Here is a 19250-nt window from a genome sequence, read left to right on the forward strand (position 1 = left end):
CACATGAATCTTAGCATGTATCTCGAAAAAATTTGATGAATGCTGAACTTTGTGTAGTCACCATATTTCTTTTGTCATTTAGATTTATGACTTAAATTTTGAATTATTTTGAGGTTCGAATATGATATATCACTTGTTTTTACTCAAAAAATGTCATATATTCATTGCACATGTATCTTACGATCCATGATTCGACGTATATGGCTTTTGGTTCATGATGAAATCTCGATTAAATAACCATGTTTTTAAACATTTCCATCTTTTGTCTTTTCAAAAGTTTCAGTTCTATAGCTTTGCAAAAGAGGTGCATTCTCTGTAGATGGTGACTCCAAGATACCAACATCTTCCTCTATCTCTTCTGATGCTTTGCCCCATAATACACCATATAGACCAATTGAGATTATTGTTGCTCCAATTATACTGCAAAATCAAGAAAGAATATACATAAATGAACACTTCAAAAACCATAAAAATAGAGAAAGAACTATGCCACAAAATCGGTATACAACCTTTATATCAATTCAGTTCAGGACAAACTATAAACGGTTCGGTTGAGTTTTATCAAACTGTTGTAACAGTTCAATTTGGTTTGTCTTTTGAACCGAACCATAAACAATCCTACCTAATGGAAGCCTTATTTATTTGCTTCACCATGTTTCAACAAACAAAATTGGTGCGCTGAACCTTTTTACCAGTTCGGTTTGGTTGAGTTTTATCAAACCGTTGTAATGATTCAATTTGGTTTCTTTTTTAACTGAACGATGAACAGGCCTACCTGGTGGAAACCTTGTATATACTCCCTCCGTCTCATATAAAAGGAAAGATTCCTTTTTTAGGTTCATTGAATAACCCGTGTATACCTAAAAAAGGAATCTTTGCTTATATACGAGACCAGAGAGAGTATTTGCTTCCCCATGTTTCAACCAACAATCAAATGCAAAAGTTGAATGAATCATACCTTCCTAAACAAAGAGTATCACCAAGAAATATAATTCCCAAGCCAACAGAAATGATAATTTGCAGCGGCTTGAATGAGGTTACATAGACAGCTCCCTTTAAGTGCAATGCCCAAGCAGAAACTATATTTCCTACTAACTTTCCAAAAATGCCCTGGAAAAAAATGTGTAATCAATAACAAAACTCAAATTTTTTGGTCAAAGTGTGGCAGTAGTTTAAAGTGTATCTTACAGAAGAAACAATGGAGATGAGTGAGAGATTTAGTCCTATTTTCCAATCACTTGCATCTGGAACGGATAACAAAGCTACAACTGTTGATATGATTGTGGCAGCTATGGAGTATAACAAGACTAAAGTTAGTTCATCTGGGAACTCTTTCAAGGTATGTACCTGTAAAATGAATATAGGAACTGAAAATTTTTAGAACTAAAATTTGAAGCTCTCATCAAATACAAGAAATGAAGAAATATTTAGTTGTAAAGGATTTGGATTTTCTGAAAAACAAGTAGCATAATTTAGAGAAGAGTAATAGTATTAACATTTTCGAAGTTTCTTGTAACACACTTTTCAGTATAGTATTTGATATTGAGTGAAATTCGCGTGGAGTGATGGAAAGAAATAATTACAGAACTATTGTAACAGTGGTGTCTAGTGTTTGTATCGGTGTTTCATAGGTAGGACTATTCATGGTTTGGTTCACTGTTCAGGAAGGAAATCGAACTATTATAACAGTTCGGAAAAACTGAATTGAACCGTTAATGGTTCATCCAGGAACAAAACTGGTATAAAAATTTGATCCACCGGTTCTGCAGTTTTTAACTGAACCAGAACTAACTTTACAAAAAACCTAACTGAATTTTTTCAAACCAAACTAGTTCTTTGTAATTGTAACCGATAATTAGGACAAATGAAAAATAAAACAAAAACTGAACTGTTAAACCAAACCACATCGCACAGAAAAGTACCAAACTGTGACAAATAAGTTCATAAATTGAACTAGTTCACAAATTGAACCAAACTGGTATAGTTAGTTACTGTTGATCACAGATTGGTGTTTTTCGGTTCGATTTTTTTCACAATACTAATTTTACCTGTAAAATGTACCATATTGAACCCATAAAATAGTCAACTGTTAGCAGAACACCAGCAATGGCCCAACTTGAATCCACTGACTTGAGAAATTCAACTGGTTGATGAATTGGTGAGGAAATATGAGTATAGGAGGATTGCAAGATGGGTGGTCCTTTGTAGAAAGTCAACACAAAAGCACCTGCTATTGAGATTATGCTTCCCATTACCTTTGCATTACTACTTCTACTCTTTGCAGATAACTTTTCCATCCTTAATTGCAATGATTAGAGCAAACAAAATAAGTCGACAATAGACTAAGTTTAATATAACTTATTCAAATCTTAACTAACTTATTCTGTTAAGAAGGGCTGGACTGACTTTTGGTTAGAAACAGATTCACAGTTGGTTAACTTGGCATTCAAGAAACCTAGTATCATTCCCGAATTGCTTACACTTACTTAGCTAAATGTATTTTAAGGTCTCATATTTTGAGAAAGGGATTTTTGTGCCGACAAGGCGGCTAATATTTTTTTTGAAGAAACTAAATTAGCCCACCCAAATTGGCGCCAAAGAGAATCGAACCTCAGACCTCAAGAGGAGCACACTCCCAGGTCCCAAGCCAATACCAATGCACCAACCCAAGTGGGTTGACAAGGCGGCTAATATTGGTCACTTCATCCCAAGCTTTGCTTGGTGGGATAACATTCTAAATTCTATTAAGGAGGATTTTAATTGTAATAGGTTAGGCCCTTCTCCGAGGTTTTATCTCACTTGATTTTCCTGGTAAGGTTTTTAACAAAGCAGTTGCCTTTGTATATCTTGTGCGTTGCCTTGGGTTTTGGCCTAATCTACCCTAGTTTGTTATCTCTATTTTTCGATGCTTCTGCACTCTAATACATGCTTTATAAAAAAAGAAAAGTTTCTAGGACATTTCACTGAGTGCAAGAAAAGAAATGCAAAATTTAATTGAGTAAAAAAAATGAAATAACTAACTAGTTTAAAAGGGTAAGAATCTGCTAAAATCAAACCTGAAAGTAACAGCTAACATGAAAGTGAAAGCAGGTATCAGATTACCAATTGCTGAAGCAAGTGTTGGAGTACTGTAACTAATACCAATATACCCCAAAATCTGAGATGTGCATCTGCATAAAAGGCCCAATACAAATATCAAAACATGAAACACAAATCATTAGAAGCATAAAATTAATGACACCCCTTTGGCCTTAACTATCTAACATAACATCAACACTAGCTATAACAAAATTACTAGTATACCAAGGGCCTGTTTGGATTGGCTTATTTGAGCTTATCTAATGACATTAGTTTTGTACGACTGCTTGGTAGAACTTACGAGAACAGTTTGTGGTATTTTTCATAAGCTTTTTTCAGCTTATTTTCATACGTTTTATAAGATAGTTTATGAAAACAACTTATAGTAGACTTATACATAAGTTCTTATAATGATAAGCGTTTGTCCTATTTTGATAAGTGCTTCTGTTATAAGCTGCAAATAAGCTATTTATCCAAACAGGGACCAAAAGGCCTTAACAACGACTCTCTCTCAGGAGAAGAACATGAATTCAACCCCTAAAATCGTCTATTTAGACCACAGTTCAACCTCTCGTAAAAAAAAAATTGGATGTCTCACTCTCACTGTGGACTATGCTCAAAACTCAAAAGACATAAGTCGTAGAGATACCTTGAGACGCCTAATGAAGGTTAAAGGTACAATAGATTAGCAGGAAAAAAATGACTTAACAACCAATTATTGGTGTAAAGTAAAGTATGAGACCATTTTGTCATTACCCTAGTGCCCCAAGAAGAATACTTTTCCATATAATTGAGAAACTGATTGGAGGAACCACTCTTGACCTGCAAAAAGACATGATAAGAAAAACATCAAAAAATTAGTCAACTGAAATATAAGTCCTAAGGGCATGTTTGAAATCACGGTCAATTTGACGAAATCATAGTGACTCCATAATATCGATCGGTGGAGCACTGTGATTCTGCCAAACTCACCGTCAATAAACAGACACTAAATTATATGCATATGTTGTTTGTTTATGATGTTACAATAAATAAACAACTAATATGAACCTTCTGGTGAAAAGAGTGACAGGGAGAAGAACAGAAGTACCAACAGCATAAGCATAAGCAATAAAGACATGATTATTCATTCCTTGAAGTGTTGCTGCTTTGAACAAAGTCAATAAACCCATGTCAATACATTCATTTCCTATAATCACTACAACTGGCAGAAAATCCATGTAAAAGGACCATCTTCTTGTCATGTTTTCTGTCAGTTCTGTTACAACAAACAATCAAAAATTTCTGTTGATGTTTAGAATTTCTGAGACATGTTAATTATGATATGGTTTTGGTTTTGTGACTAGAAAAACAGAACCAAAGTTAAAGATGTTTAGCCTTAAATGGATAATAGTATTATAATAATAATAATAGTTTTTCATATTGGTTTGGCCAAAATATCTTAAAACTTTTTCATGGTATTGTCTGTTTGCATATAACATATGAATAATTAATTTGTGCTCAAAATGGGTCCACGATAGCAAATTAAATTTTACAAGCAATGGTGAAAATGACAATTCAGATAATTTTTTTATTTATTTTCTTCTTATCTACAAACAAATATCTCGGATTCGAACCCGGATGAAGGTCTTTATTCTAATAATTTCTGAATTGTTAGTTGAATCAGATGTCTGCTCAAATATTTTTTTTCACTAAATTATAATTTATTTATGTCTTCCATATAAAATTAATTGTGTTTCTTAATTTGTGTATCACTTCATGAAATCAAATATATTTTGTTGTTTATTGCAACTAGTGAGTATACAACATCACCATATAGTTGTAATTATATTGTTGTGTACAAACCCAGATACCTTATCCAATAGTCTAATCAACTCTAGGGATATATAATTTTATTATTAATGATAAATACTAAGATAATATTGAAGGGGTGTTGCTACAAAAAAGGCACGTTCCAATTTTTTTGTTCTAAGGTATAGCTCCCTAAATTAATGCAAAATCAGTTGAATTGGAATGACTCAAGTAGTTGTTACTAAAAATCTGCAACGTGATTAATAATAGTAGAGTGGCATTTGTAAATGTGAAAAGACCAAGTGAATAATTAATTATATATAAAAAGATTAAATATAATCAAGATTTTTTTTTTTGGTAAACAAAGGGGGGCAGAGTGCCCAAGAAGGAAAAATGAAAATTAGTAAATTACAAAGTTAAAAGGCACACTCTCTGACGCATACAAGCGCCGGATATGTCATAAAAAATAGTCTTTGAAGATCTCTAGGAGGAACCCTCCAAAACATGCAAGTCAAAAGAGTTTAAAGATAGATTAAAGTTAGCTAGTCAATCAGCCAATCTGTTTCCTTCACGCTAAGTATGGTTGATGTGAACCTGCCGGTTCATATTTTTTAGATCACGGTATCAGTAACGGTCTGTTATTATATAAAAAATGTCCGTAGAAACGGAATAAAACTGTATCAGTAGTGTCCGTTACCGTTTTTATAGAGTGAATAAAAATTACGGAAATAACTGTTGCTACTAAATAAAACAGTTTGATAATCTACTTGCATGTTTTCTTTTTATGATTTGACAGTTTGATAATCTTGCAAGAGAGGAACATTCTCAATAGGTTGTGATTCCTTGCTACCAAAACCATCTTCCTTCTCTTCAGTTGCTTTTCCCCACATTACAGTATAAAATCCAATTGATATTATTGTGGCTCCAATTATACTGCACAATGAAATGCCAATGTTAAACAAATAAAAAGAATCATACTAACAATTCCACGCCTTATGACGAAAGGAGAGTCGGCGTGCTTTGAACATTGTTTAAAGAATAAAAAGACTTAACTTTTGCATAAAAAATTATCTTCTCTCATTTTACTTGTCAAGGAAGAAACATGGTAAATTGGTAGTTGAAGGTTTTGTACCGATTTTAGGGTCTTATAACTGCAGGGCTTTTACAGCCATAGTCAAACCCTAGCAGGTGAAAGAAGATGTGGCTATGGATTTCATCACCGGATTACCACTTTCTTATGAATTTACTGCCATCATGGTATAGTCGTTTTCTTGGCGTTGAAATCTGACTTCACTAGCAAGGCAGTAGCAAACACTTTGCGAAATTACATGCCCTATACAAGTCCATTGTCTCGGATAGAGATAAAGTCTTCAATATGTGGCCATGTCTCCGGCCTATCACTTCCACTCTCATGGTCAATCCAAGGCTTTAAACAAGCTTGGAGATTTATTTGAGATGCTCTAGCATTCTATTACAACATGTTGCATTGGATGGAACTCTGGCATGTCCTCACTGAAAGGCTTATATGGTAGTAGAGATTGAAACCAAGGCTTATACTCTAGTGGTCCACCATCTGCGCAGGAGTTACTGTGCAGCCGAGAAGCCATCGCGGCTGAAACCAAGTTGCAGCCTTATACACGTTACTCTACTGCATTAAGGAAGAACCAAAAGTTGTGTATGTGATACTTTAGACCCCATTTCCGGCTCTCTGAATCCGCAAGAATTCACTCAATGTTCGATATTTTCTGGCTTAAACCATTCAAAGGTGATCCTAATGAGCATTATCTTCCACTACCATTAACCCCGACAAAATTTGGGCCAATTCTACAAACTGCAGCAGTGTTACAAACGATAACAGTTTCTGGTTCTTCCTATTTCTCTGCATAAATTTCCAAAGTTTTCCCGAATTACATTCTATCTTTGAATTGGAAATCATTTTTAAGCCTATATATACTTGAAGTGAACTGTAATTTGGATCCATTACAATATAAACTAATCCCTCGCGGCACTAAGATGCATTTAAGGGGTTAGCCTATGGATTTTCCTTATTCATGAGCCTGAGATCGAACATCTAATAATTATAGTGTCAAACCGTGTTGGCTCTCGTAATAGATGCAATAAGAAACATCTGACAACATGCTCAAGAGATCCTAATACATATATATCAACCGTGCCACATAAATTCCGAAATATTTTCTTTCATACTATCATAAAAATTCTTATTATATAAATTTTCATTTACCTTCTTTTATTTAACTTCAATCTTATTTACTTTCTATACTTTCCCATGTTGTAAACTTGAATCAAATATAAAAACTATATATACTCACTCACCTTCCAACATGAAGAGTATCACCAAGGAAAAGAATCCCCATAACAACAGCAATAACAATTGAGAGTGGCTTGAACAATGTTACATATACAGGACCCTTTAAGTGTATTGCCCAAGCATATATTGCACTACCTAGGAACTTGCCAAATATTGCCTAAGAATAAATACATCATAACATAATCAATAATCTGCATTAGTTAAGTACATAAGTTTAATGATCTGGCCTGGCAGTTATAATTGATTGATAACGTAAAATAACTTTACACTAACAGTATGTATGAATTCATATTGTTTGTAGATTTCATGTGTCAGTGAAAAGAAAATGTTAGGGGCGTCTTATCTTACAGTGCAGACAGTAGAGATCAGTGATATGTCCAGTGTTATTTTCCATAGACTCCTATTTGTCTCAGCTACTAAACCTACACCTAAAGCCAAAATGCTTGCAAATAAGTTGTGAAAGAAGACCGAAGTTAGTGCATCTTGAATCTCCTTCATGATTTCCGCCTTCAAAATGAACATATATATCAGAATCCAAACTTATTAGAAAGTAATCATATTCTATAAAGCACTGACACACCGATACAGATATTTTTGGCCCCTAACTTTCACAAACTTGTGATTTTGGTCCCCTAATTTTCATAACAACACTTTTGGCCCCTGCTAACTTTAGCGCCTTTTGCAAAAGGCTGACGCACTGATTTTGACAAAATCAACACACACTTGGAATGTGACTCACGTTTCACGTCAGCATGTCTTGCCACGTCAACATATGTGGGAAGACAAGCTGACGTGACATGTGAGTCATTGTCCATGTGTGCGTTGACTTGGTCGAAATCAGTTGGGGGTTAGTCTTTTGCAAAATGGAATAAAGTTAAGGGCCAAAAGTGTTATCATGAAAGTTAGGAGGCCAAAATCGCAAATTTGTTAAAGTTAGAGGGCCAAAAGTACAATTTAATCTAAATATTAATAATAATTGGAGAAACTAAAATAATTGAATCTAGCCACATGTGTGTCAATATGATGTCCGATAATGACAAGTGTCAGTTATTGGACAATGAACACGCCTTCAATCTAAAGTGTCTATGCTACATAATTATTGTATATTCCAATATTTGGTTACAAAATATATACCTGAACAATGAACCATATGGTAAATAGTATTTTTGATACTGTCAGAAAAAGGGCACCAATGGCCCAATTTGTATCAACTGATGTAAGAATGTCATTTGAGAGTTGCATATGAAAGGAGGGGGAATTATGAGCAATGACAATTGATTTTCCTTTGTAGAAAGTCACTATAAATGCACCTGATATTGATATAATGCTTCCCCAAATCTTAGCTTGTGTAGTTCTACGTTTTATAGCTAGCTTTTCCATCCTTAAATTGTTACAAAATATTAACAAAATAAAATTATAAAACATAATATTGACAAAATAAACTAAGATGAAAAGAAAAAAAGATTTTTCAGTTGAAAGAAAGTGGATGAAACCTGCAAATGACAGCTAAAATGAAGGTGAAAGCAGGAAGGAGGTTTGCAATTGCAGAGTAAAGTGTAGGAGAACTGTAACTGATGCCAGCATACCCTAATACTTGACCTGAATATCTTCACATATTCATGGCCACCAAAATCCAAACCAATAAATATTAGCATAACATTTATCATATAAGTGCTTATGTATAAGCTATTTCTATAACAAAATATAAAATAATGTTTAACTATTTTCTTAGCTATCCTGGAGATAAGCTTATGAAGATGTCATAAGTTTTTTCTAGAAGTTCTCACAAATAGTCTCACAAGTGCCTATGTTACTACATAAGCTCAAATAATCCAATTCGTTCAACAGTCGACTGGAAGACTCTTGAGAAGGTACAATGTAACCTAAAACCGACTAAATAGTCCAATAATTGTCTGGAAGACTCCTGAGAAGGTACAATGTAACCTAAAACCTACTAAATAGTCTAATAGTCGACTAAAACCTATTCCACGACAAACTAAATACTAAAAAGACCTTTTAGTATTACTTACCCTATTACTGCAAGAATAGCAATTTTAAATAAGATGTTGAAACTGAGTTGAGGAACCACTCTTGATCTGAAAAGTTCGAGACACGAAAAAACAATTATTAATCACTGTCAATCTAAACATACACTACGATAGCGTTATGTATACATTACAATAAACACCTGGAGTTATACAAACCTTCTATAGAAGAAATAGACAGGAAAGAAGAAGATAGTTGCAAAAGTATAAGAATAAGTAACAAACACATATTTACTCATTCCTTGCAAAGTTGCTGCTTTGAACAAAGTGTTTACTCCTGTTGTCATGCATTCATTGACAACAAGAATCACAAAAGGTAGCAAATCTTTGTAACAGTAGGTTCTGTCCATCCCTCACAACTTTAGTACACTTCAAAATTCAAATTTCATATACTATATCAGTTATATATAATCTAAGAAAGTTAGCAGAAACCAATAGGAGTTTTTGCAAAAGTAGTATCAATCTTATATGTGACTTTAAAACATGTTATGGTTGAAGTTGATGTGATATCTTATAATTAATTGATAGTCTAAATAATATGTACGATGATGGTATCCTCAACATGTTGTGCAACTGTACATGCAATAATACTTTTGCGGATTTGGTCCCTCTATTTCAAAATTTGATAGTTTTGGTTCTATATTATGTCAAGAAATCTCACATCGATTACGAGATGGTCTGAAGATATGTTTAAAAGGTAAAGACAATTCTCGCCTTACAGATCTGTTTTATAGGGTTGAGCTGCTCAACTATCAATTTTAAGATGGTGTCATATTTTTGATCAAATATTTCAATGGAGTAGTCAAAACTGTCAAATTTTAAAACAGTGGGACCAATGTCGCAGAATGGTGAAAATGTAAGCACTAAAATTGCAATTAAGCCTATTTTTTTCACTTAAAATATCTGTACGTGTAATAGTTAACAAGAAAAATTATTAGATAAGACATGAGAATAGTACTTCAATTATGGAGGGAAATGGCCCAAGGTAATGTCAGTGACCGGTAACTCTAATTACAGCAGGCAAAACCATGTTGAACAAACGGACAAATAAGATACCTTTTTAATTTTTCATTTACTTTTTATTTTTTGACTAATTTTTCATTTACTAAAATGGAAACTACAATTCATGTTTGAATGTGAAATGCTTTTACTTGTCTTTTTAAACATGGTTATCAATATCATACTATACATAACATCAAGGTTGTATCTCGATTCGAAATCAAGTCAATATTAATTGTCCTACGTATTTCTTTTACACATGAATCTCGATAAATTCATATGAACTACTGGTTTCCCTTAAATTAAACCCGTGCAGCCGGCCACACTTTTTTTTTTTTACAATTTTGTACAATCAACCTATTTCTTTTGCCATTTTGATTTATGACTTTTTTTTGACAACTTTGTACAATCAACCTATTTCTTCAAGGTTTGAATATATCACTTGTTTTCACTTAAAATGTTATACTTTCATTGTGCGTCACAAATGTACATGATTCGATGTATAGGGCTTTTGATTCATGATTGAATCTCGATTTGATGACCGTGTTTTTAAACATTCCTATCTGTTTTCTTTTCAAAAGTTTGATCAGTTCTGTAACTTTGCAACAGAGCTACATTCTCCGTAGATGGTGACTCCAAGGTACCAACATCTTCCTCTATCTCTTCTGATGCTTTTCCCCATAATACAGCATAAAGACCAATTGAGATTATTGTAGCTCCAACTATACTGCAAAATCATAAAGAGTATACACAAAATGAACACTTCAACAACGATATCATTAAGCTGGAAAATCATAAATGAGCAAGACAAATGCTAAAATGTGTCTAGTTTATGATTGAGGATGAATACACATGATTTGGTTATCTAGTTTGAGTAAAGGTTGTTCCTAAATGAAAAGATACATGCAGGCTAGAGTCTGTTTCGATTAACTTATTTGAAGTTATCTACTAATATAAGCATAAAAACTACTCACCTTCCAATATGAAGAGTATCACCGAGGAACACCATACCCATGACAACAGCAATAACAATTGAGAGCGGCTTGAACATTGCTACATATACAGGACCCTTTAAGTGTATTGCCCAAGCATATATTGCATTACCCATGAACTTGCCAAATATTCCCTAAGGATAAGTACATCATAACATAATGAATAAATTGCATAAGTTTAATTTCGATACACTGTCAGTAATGTAAAATATTTTACACTATCAGCAAATCACTACCAATCATATTTAATGATCTGGTTGTTATAATTAATTGACATTGTAAAATAACTTTACACTAACGGTGTATATGAATTCCTATTTTTTTAGTTTTCATGTGTTAGGGGTATCTTATCTTACGGTGCAGACAATAGAGATCAATGATATGTCCAGTCTTATCTTCCAAAGACTACTATTTGTCTCTGCTAATAAACCTACGCAAAAAGCAAAAGTGGCTGCAAATAAGTTGTGAAAGAAGACCGAAGTTAGTTCATCTGGAATCTCCTTCATGATTTCTGCCTTCAAAATGAACATAAAAATCAGAAATCAAAATTATTAGAAAGTAAATATATTCTATAAAGCACTGACGCACAGATACAGACACCACACACGACACTAACACATAATTGAATCTAGCCACATGTGCCATTGTCATGTCCGATAATGACAAGTGTCAGACACTGGACAATGGACACACCTTTAATCTGAAGTTTCGATGCTACATAACATACACCTTATTGTATATATTCCAATATTTGGTAACAAAATATATACCTGAACAATGAACCATATGGTAATTAGTATATTGGATACTATCAGCAAAAGGCCACCAATGGCCCAATTTATATCAACTGATGTAAGAATGCCATTTGAGGAGTGTTGAAGATGAAAGGAAGAGGAATTATGAGCAATGATAATTGATTTTCCTTTGTAGAAAGTCACTATAAATGCACCTGATATTGATATAATGCTTCCCAAGACTTTAGCTTGTGTAGTTCTAGTTTTTATAGCTAGCTTTTCCATCCTTAAATTGTTACAAAATATTAACAAAATAAAAATATAATACATAATATTAACAAAATAAACTAAGATGAAAAGAAAAAAATTGTCAGTTGAAAAAAAGCGGACGAAACCTGCAAATGGCAGCTAAAATGAAGGTGAAAGCAGGAATGAGATTTCCAATTGCAGAGGAAAGTGTAGGAGAACTGTAACTGATGCCAGTATACCCCAAAATCTGAGCTGAACCTCTTCAAATATTCATGGCATAAACACAACAAGTACAAGAATTAAGTTCTTATGCCAATAGATAAACAGTTAAATTACTAGCATATAAGCTATAAGCTGTTTATATAAGTTCTTATGCCAATAGATATACTCAAATAAGTCAATCTAAACAGACTCTTAATGATACTTATAGCATAAACATTTATCATATAAGTTCTTATGTATAACCTATTTCTACAACAAAATATAAAATAAAGTTAAACTATTTTCATAGCTATCCTAGAGAGCTTATGAAATCAAGCTTATGAACGTGACCTAATTTTTTTTCTTTCTATAAGTTTTCACAAACAGTCTCACAAGTGTTTATGTAACTAAATAAGTTCAAATAATCCAATCCGTTCGACAGTAGTCAACTGCAAGACTCTTGAGAAGGTACAATGTAACCTAAAACCGACTAAATAGTCCAATATTTGACTGCAAGACACTTAAGAAGGTCCAATGTACCTAAAACCGACCAAATAATAATCTAACAGTTGACTGAAAGACAAGAAGGTACAATCTAACATAAAATCGACTATATAATCCAATAATCGAGCTTATGCAAAACAACTTATACAAATAAATAAGTTTTGGGGTTAATTCACAAGTTCTCACTAACTAAAATTGTACTTTTATAAGCTATTTTTTCATAAACTATCTTGACAAACTTATAATAATACATAAAAACTTATTTATTTGTATAAGTTGTTTTGCATAAACTCAAAAATAAGTCAATCCAAACAAGCCCTAAAAGCTATTCCAATACAAACTAAATTTTAGTATTACTCACCCAATGACTCCAAGAAGAGCAATTTTAGATAAGATGGAGAAACTGAGTTGAGGAACCACTCTTGATCTGAAAAGAACATGAAAAAACAATCATTAATCACTGTCAATAATCTAAACATGCACTAATTAAGACAGTTAAGTTATATATATGCATATGATTTACAATAAACAACTGGAATTACACAAACCTATAGAAAAAATAGACAGAAAAGAAGAAGATAGTTGCAAAAGTATAAGAATAAGTAACAAACACATATTTACTCATTCCTTGCAAAGTTGCTGCTTTGAACAAAGTGTTTACTCCTGTTATCATGCATTCATTGCCAACAAGAACCACAAATGGTAGCAAATCTTTGTAACAATATCGTCTATCCATCCCTAAGAACTAGAGTACTTTAGTCTTACAGACACACCCTTTAGTCTATAAAAAATATGTACAATGACAGAGTCTTTGAACATGTTTAAGGTGTGCAATTGTATGGGTAACAACACGTTTTTTGTACTTTTTAAAATGATTATTTCCGTTTTGATTTTAAATATTACAATGTAAAAGAAGAAAGAACTTCGACAAGAGGCAAAGCATGTTTTTTCTAATCTACCCTTTCATGATGATTTGAGTGTATTTACTCATAAGAATAACTCATATGCAAATTCAAAAGTTTCATACAAGTTAGTTGTGGAGACCACGTGCAAATCCACTTGGATGGTTTGTTTTTATTGGTTAATAGATAAATACCCTCAAATTATGAATGTGTACAGTAGGCCTCATCGTAATAGTATTAAATAGGGTTATGTTTGGAAAAAATAATAAATATGTTTTGGAACATGAAAATGAACTTATATTTAGAGACAAAAAAACTTCTTACAAAGAGTATTTATAATTAAGCACAGAGAAAATAGTTAACGATAAAATAAAATTATAAAATAAATAACTTATGAAAATATCTATATGGATGGAGGGAAAGGGCCCATGGTAATGTGAGTGGTGACTTCTTTTTCTTTTTCTTTTTTCACAATTGACTAGTGACTTCTTGAGAACCAACCAATTTGACATTTCAGAAGGGAAAGCTATGTTACACATCAATGGACAAATAAGATTCCTTTTATTTTATTTTATTTTATCTTTGTGACCTTCATTTTAAGAAATTATGTTATTCATATTATTGAAACTCTAGCCTCTTTCACATCACCAATGGACATTTATCATTTGGAGAAAAAGCTTGTGGAGGCTTTGAATATTCCCTTGCATATGCAGCACACTCTTACGGCTAAGGTGGTGGAGAATTTAATTGAGAATGGACAATGGACAGTTCCTGATTTAATTACTGACATGGCTCCTTGGTTGACCGACGAGATTTTGGCGATTACATTACCTCGTTATGATGTTGTTGATCGTCTCGTCTGGAAGAACACTAAGGACGGGATGTTATCAGCTCGTGATGCTTACATCTATTTCCAAAGCCACCACCTGTCTCTTGGCAACTTTGATATGGTGCAATTTCATTCCACCCTCATGTTCATTTCTAATGTGGCGCATTATCCATAATCGTATGCCAACGGATGATAATCTTCGGTCGAGAGGATGTGTTTTGGTTTCTGTTTGCGCCCTCTGTTTGCATGCTTATGAGACTACTCGTCACTTGTTTTTTGATTGTCAGTTTGCGCGCTCCATTTGGGTGTGGCTGGAAGGTAAACTATGATGTAAATTTGATTTTTTCTTCGCCTGTTGATATGCTGCTACGTTGTCTGTCTGCTGTTCGTCTGCTGCTGCGTGACATTGCTTTGGCTGCCATCTTGCATACAATTCATACGATTTGGATGGCTCGAAATGGGATTAAACTTAACAATGCAAATATTTCGTTGCATCCATCTTTGATCAAGATTAATACTGCAATTTCGTTAAGCGCGGGACTGTCAAACAACTCTTGCTGGTCTGACAGCATCGCGCTACAGTATATGCGTGACCTGCAGGTTTTTCCGAAGCACAAACCTCCTCCGCGGAATATTCAGGTTCTATGGCGGCAGGCACCGCAATATTCTTGGGTTAATATTAATAAGATATTCCTTTTATTTTATCCTTGTGAACTTGATTTTAAGAAATTATGTTATTCATATTACTGAAACTCTAGCCTCTTTCACCAATGGACATTTTTGTTGGAGAAAAAGCTTTTCATTTAAGAAATATAAGGACATCCAATAATGCTATAGAAACTGACAATGCTATCTAGGAAGAGTAAATGGTTTAGAATTTAGAAATGGAAACTTCACTTCATGTTTTAATGAAGGTGAAGAATTTTTACTTGTCTTTTTAAACATGGCTATCAATGCCATACTATACATGGTGTCAAAGGTGTATCTCGATTCGAAATAAAACTAAATCATGTCAATATTAACTGTTCTACATATACACTTTAGACACGAATCCCGATAAATTCAGATGAATCACTAGTTTCCCTTAAATTAAACCTGTGTACGTAGCCGGCCACACTTTTTTTTGACAACTTTGGACAATAAACCTATTTCTTTTGCCATTTTGGTTTATGACTTAAATCTCCATTTATTTCGAAGTTTGAATATGATATATCAACTTACACTATTTACATATTTCACTTGTTTTTACTTAAAATATCATACTTTCATTGCGTGTAACGCATGTATCTTACGATTCATGATTTGGTGTATAGGGCTTTTGAGTCATGATTGAATCTCGATTTGATGACCGTGTTTCTAAACATTTGCAACTGTTTTCTTTTCAAAGGTTTGATAAGTTCTATAACCTTGCAACAGAGGTGCATTCTCTGGTGACTCAAAGGTACCAACAATATCCTTCTTTATATCTTCTGATGTTTTTCCCCATAATACAGCATAAAGACCAATTGAGATTACTGTGGCTCCAATTATACTGCAAAATCATAAAGAATATACGCAAATGAACACTTCAACAACCATATCATTAAGTTGGAAAATCATAAATGAGCAAGAAAAATGCTAAAATGTGGCAGGTTTATGGTTGAGGATGAATAAGCACACATGTCTGGTTATCTTGTTTGAGTGAAGGTTGTTCCCAAATGAAAAGAAACATGCATGCTACTAAACTAAACCAAGTGTCTCTTTAGATTGACTTATTTGAACTTATCTATTAGTATAAGTACTTGTGAGACTGTTTGAAAAAACTTATAGAAGTAACTTATAGCTATTTTCATTTTCCTTATATGTATCAATCGTGCCTCATAAATTCAAAAATATTTTCTTTGGTAAGATTATTTCTTGGAAATCGGCCTCTCTTTTGGTGATCTCCAATACTTCTCTTGCTGTAGGGACCTCTTTCTCAGCTATGCATGATTTTGTGATACTTAAGACCTTTTCTATTTTAATCCATGCTCCCAATGCTCCTCGGATTAAAGAGGTTATATGGCATCCACCTATTTTTTCCAAGATCAAATGCAACACAGATGGTACAACAAATGGTTACCCTGGACCAGCTGTGTGTGGTGGTATTAGGGTTGCTGTTGTGAGCTGTTTCGCTCAAAACTTAAATATATCTATTGTTTTCATGCAGGGCTCATTAGGGCTATGCATGAAATTGCGGTAAGTTTTTTTAACAAGGCATGTTATTTATGCCCTTGGTTGTTTATATCAGGTTTTGGCTTAGGCCCCCAATTTATGTAATTTCTCTTATTCTTATTTTAAACATTATATACTTTCTTTGTAAACTAGAATCAAATATAAAAACAATATATGCTGACCTTCCAATATGAAGAGTATCACCAAGGAACACCATACCCATGACAACAGCAATAATAATTGAAAGTGGCTTGAACATTGTTGCATATACAGGACCCTTTAAGTGTATTGCCCAAGCATATACTGCACTACTCAGGAACTTGCCAAATATTCCCTAAGAATAAATACATCATAACATAATCAATTAGCTGCATTAGTTAAGTACATAAGTTTAATTTTGAGACACTGTTAATAGTGTAAAATATTTGACACTATCAACAAATCATATATGTCATGACTCCTAAAACATTTTAAGTTATCTGACAATTATAACTGATCTACGGTGTAAAATAACTTTACATTAACAGTGTGCATGAATTAATCATATTTTGTCAGTTTCATGTGTCAGTGAGAAAAAGAAGTGTTAGGGATATCTTATCTTACCGTGCAGACAATAGAGATCAGTGATATGTCTAGTCTTATATTCCAAAGACTACTATTTGTCTCTGCTAATAAACCTACACCTAAAGCCAAAATGGTTGCAAATAAGTTGTGAAAGAAGACCAAAGTTAGTTCATCTGGAAACTCCTTCATGATTTCAACCTTCAAAATGAACATATATATATCAGAATTCAAAATTATTAGTAGAAAGTAAATATAATCTATGAAACACTGACACGCATATACAAAACACCAAATACGAAAGTGACACGTCAATACTAATAATGATTTGAAAAATTAAAATAACTGAATCTACCACATGTGTCAATATCATGTCCGATAATGATAAGTGTCAGACATCAGACACACCTTCAATTTGGTAACAAAATATATACCTGAGCAATGAACCATATGGTAAGTAGTATATTGGATACTGTCAGCAAAAGGCCACCAATGGACCAATTTATATCTACTGATGCAAGAATGCCATTTGAGGAGTGTTGAAGATAAAAGGAAGAGGAAATATGAGCAATGATAATTGATTTTCCTTTGTAGAAAGTCACTATAAATGCACCTGATATTGATATAATGCTTCCCAAAACCTTAGCTTGTGTAGTTCTACTTTTTATAGCTAACTTTTCCATCCTTAAATTGTTCAAAATATTAACAAAATAAACTAAGATGAAAAGAAGAAAAAAATTGTCAGTTGAAAAAAAGTGGATGAAACCTGCAAATGGCAGCTAACATGAATGTGAAAGCAGGAATTAGATTTCCAATTGCAGAGGAAAGTGTAGGAGAACTGTAACTGATGCCAGCATACCCCATAATCTGAGCTGAACATCTTCAAATATTCATAGCCACCAAAATCCAAACCAATAGACATGTCGTAAGTTCTTTTCGTAAGTAAGCACACACAAACAAGCTCAAAAGTGTTTTTATAGCTATCCAACAATCTAACATAAAATCAACTAAATAGTCCAACAGTCGACTAGAAAAGCTATATGGAGTATCGAGGATTGTTAATTGTATTGTAAATTTTGGAGACTAAAATCTATTCCAAGACAAACTAAATATAAAAAACCTTTTAGTATTATTACTTACCCTATGACTCCAAGAAGTGCAATTTTAAATAAGATGGAGAAACGGAGTTGAGGAACCACTCTTGATCTGAAAAGAACATGAAAAAACAATCATTAATCACTGTCAATAATCTAAACATGTACTAATTAAGACAGTATTTTGCAATAAAAAACTGTAATTATACAAACCTTCTATAAAAAAAATACACAGGAAAGAGGAAGATAGTTGATACAGTATAAGAATAAGCAACAAAGACATATTTACTCATTCCTTGCAAAGTTGCTGCTTTGAACAAAGTGTATACTCCTGTTATGATGCATTCATTGCCAACAAGAACCATAAAAGGTAGCAAATCTTTGTAACAGTACCTTCTGTCCATACCTTACAGCCAAGACTTCTGTCTTACAGATACCCTTTAGTACACTTCAAATTTCATATACTATATTTACTATTCATTATATATAATCTAGAAAATTTACCAGAAACCAATAAGAGTTTTTCAAAAAATTTACACCTTAAACATACCACAATCAATAGTATGAGACTGTAGAATTACACTGACGGTGTCCTGAACATGTTTAGGGTGTGCAATTGTACGCGTAACAATACGTTTTTTGTAGTTAAAATTTTATATATATAATAGTTAACAAGAATTTAAAACTATTAGATTAGATAAGGTAATGTCAATGACTAGTGACTTCTTGAGAACAAACAAATTTGACAT

The 19250-nt window shown here is 33.1% G+C and overlaps 4 protein-coding genes across 7 annotated transcripts; all 4 read right to left on the bottom strand.

Moving 5' to 3' along the window:
* Positions 1–136: 136 nt before the first annotated feature.
* Positions 137–4516, bottom strand: LOC123906528 (WAT1-related protein At3g28050-like). Its single transcript, XM_045956453.1, has 7 exons — positions 4129–4516; positions 3835–3900; positions 3057–3170; positions 2049–2298; positions 1189–1347; positions 959–1110; positions 137–420 (listed from the first exon to the last, which is right to left on the bottom strand). The coding sequence occupies exons 1-7, from the start codon at positions 4320–4322 to the stop codon at positions 246–248; spliced, it is 1110 nt and encodes a 369-aa protein (XP_045812409.1). The 5' UTR covers positions 4323–4516; the 3' UTR covers positions 137–245.
* Positions 4517–5456: 940 nt separating this feature from the next.
* On the bottom strand, positions 5457–9723 carry LOC123906534 (WAT1-related protein At3g28050-like). 2 transcript variants are annotated; one of them, XM_045956462.1, is made up of 7 exons: positions 9403–9723; positions 9229–9294; positions 8692–8805; positions 8333–8579; positions 7547–7705; positions 7204–7355; positions 5457–5802 (listed from the first exon to the last, which is right to left on the bottom strand). In XM_045956462.1, exons 1-7 carry the CDS (start codon positions 9591–9593, stop codon positions 5652–5654), a joined length of 1080 nt encoding a protein of 359 aa, XP_045812418.1. In that variant the 5' UTR covers positions 9594–9723; the 3' UTR covers positions 5457–5651. The 2 variants fall into 2 exon arrangements, with proteins under 2 accessions (XP_045812418.1, XP_045812419.1); XM_045956463.1 differs by lacking the exon at positions 8692–8805.
* A 732-nt stretch (positions 9724–10455) lies between these two features.
* On the bottom strand, positions 10456–13819 carry LOC123906529 (WAT1-related protein At3g28050-like). Of its 3 annotated transcripts, none has more exons than XM_045956456.1 (7): positions 13471–13819; positions 13284–13349; positions 12364–12477; positions 12184–12254; positions 11591–11664; positions 11217–11368; positions 10456–10969 (listed from the first exon to the last, which is right to left on the bottom strand). In XM_045956456.1, exons 1-7 carry the CDS (start codon positions 13656–13658, stop codon positions 10792–10794), a joined length of 843 nt encoding a protein of 280 aa, XP_045812412.1. In that variant the 5' UTR covers positions 13659–13819; the 3' UTR covers positions 10456–10791. The 3 variants fall into 3 exon arrangements, with proteins under 3 accessions (XP_045812412.1, XP_045812411.1, XP_045812410.1); XM_045956455.1 differs by having other exon boundaries at positions 11591–11685; XM_045956454.1 differs by having other exon boundaries at positions 11591–11749; positions 12005–12254.
* Positions 13820–15538: 1719 nt separating this feature from the next.
* On the bottom strand, positions 15539–19162 carry LOC123906530 (WAT1-related protein At5g40240-like). Its single transcript, XM_045956457.1, has 7 exons — positions 18715–19162; positions 18548–18613; positions 18174–18287; positions 17842–18091; positions 17450–17608; positions 17029–17180; positions 15539–16184 (listed from the first exon to the last, which is right to left on the bottom strand). Exons 1-7 carry the CDS (start codon positions 18903–18905, stop codon positions 16010–16012), a joined length of 1107 nt encoding a protein of 368 aa, XP_045812413.1. The 5' UTR covers positions 18906–19162; the 3' UTR covers positions 15539–16009.
* Between the last annotated feature and the right edge of the window lie 88 nt (positions 19163–19250).

The sequence above is a fragment of the Trifolium pratense genome, linkage group LG2, assembly GCF_020283565.1.
Source record: "Trifolium pratense cultivar HEN17-A07 linkage group LG2, ARS_RC_1.1, whole genome shotgun sequence".
Lineage (NCBI taxonomy): Eukaryota > Viridiplantae > Streptophyta > Magnoliopsida > Fabales > Fabaceae > Trifolium > Trifolium pratense.

Coding starts and splice junctions, on each gene's coding strand:
- LOC123906528 (XM_045956453.1), bottom strand. CDS start 4,322: ATGACAAGAAGATGGTCCTTTTACATGGATTTTCTGCCAGTTGTAGTG. Junction 3,171..3,834: donor ATTCTTCTTGGGGCACTAGG/GTAATGACAAAA, acceptor CCTTTTATGCAG/ATGCACATCTCAGATTTTGG. Junction 421..958: donor GATACTCTTTGTTTAGGAAG/GTATGATTCATT, acceptor TTGATTTTGCAG/TATAATTGGAGCAACAATAA.
- LOC123906534 (XM_045956462.1), bottom strand. CDS start 9,593: ATGGACAGAACCTACTGTTACAAAGATTTGCTACCTTTTGTGATTCTT. Junction 9,295..9,402: donor GTCTATTTCTTCTATAGAAG/GTTTGTATAACT, acceptor CGAACTTTTCAG/ATCAAGAGTGGTTCCTCAAC. Junction 8,806..9,228: donor GCTATTCTTGCAGTAATAGG/GTAAGTAATACT, acceptor GAATATGTGAAG/ATATTCAGGTCAAGTATTAG.
- LOC123906529 (XM_045956454.1), bottom strand. CDS start 13,658: ATGGATAGACGATATTGTTACAAAGATTTGCTACCATTTGTGGTTCTT. Junction 12,255..12,363: donor ATTTTAGCTGCCATTTGCAG/GTTTCGTCCGCT, acceptor TAACAATTTAAG/GATGGAAAAGCTAGCTATAA. Junction 11,750..12,004: donor CCATATGGTTCATTGTTCAG/GTATATATTTTG, acceptor TTCATTTTGAAG/GCAGAAATCATGAAGGAGAT.
- LOC123906530 (XM_045956457.1), bottom strand. CDS start 18,905: ATGGACAGAAGGTACTGTTACAAAGATTTGCTACCTTTTATGGTTCTT. Junction 18,288..18,547: donor GCACTTCTTGGAGTCATAGG/GTAAGTAATAAT, acceptor GAATATTTGAAG/ATGTTCAGCTCAGATTATGG. Junction 18,092..18,173: donor ATGTTAGCTGCCATTTGCAG/GTTTCATCCACT, acceptor GAACAATTTAAG/GATGGAAAAGTTAGCTATAA.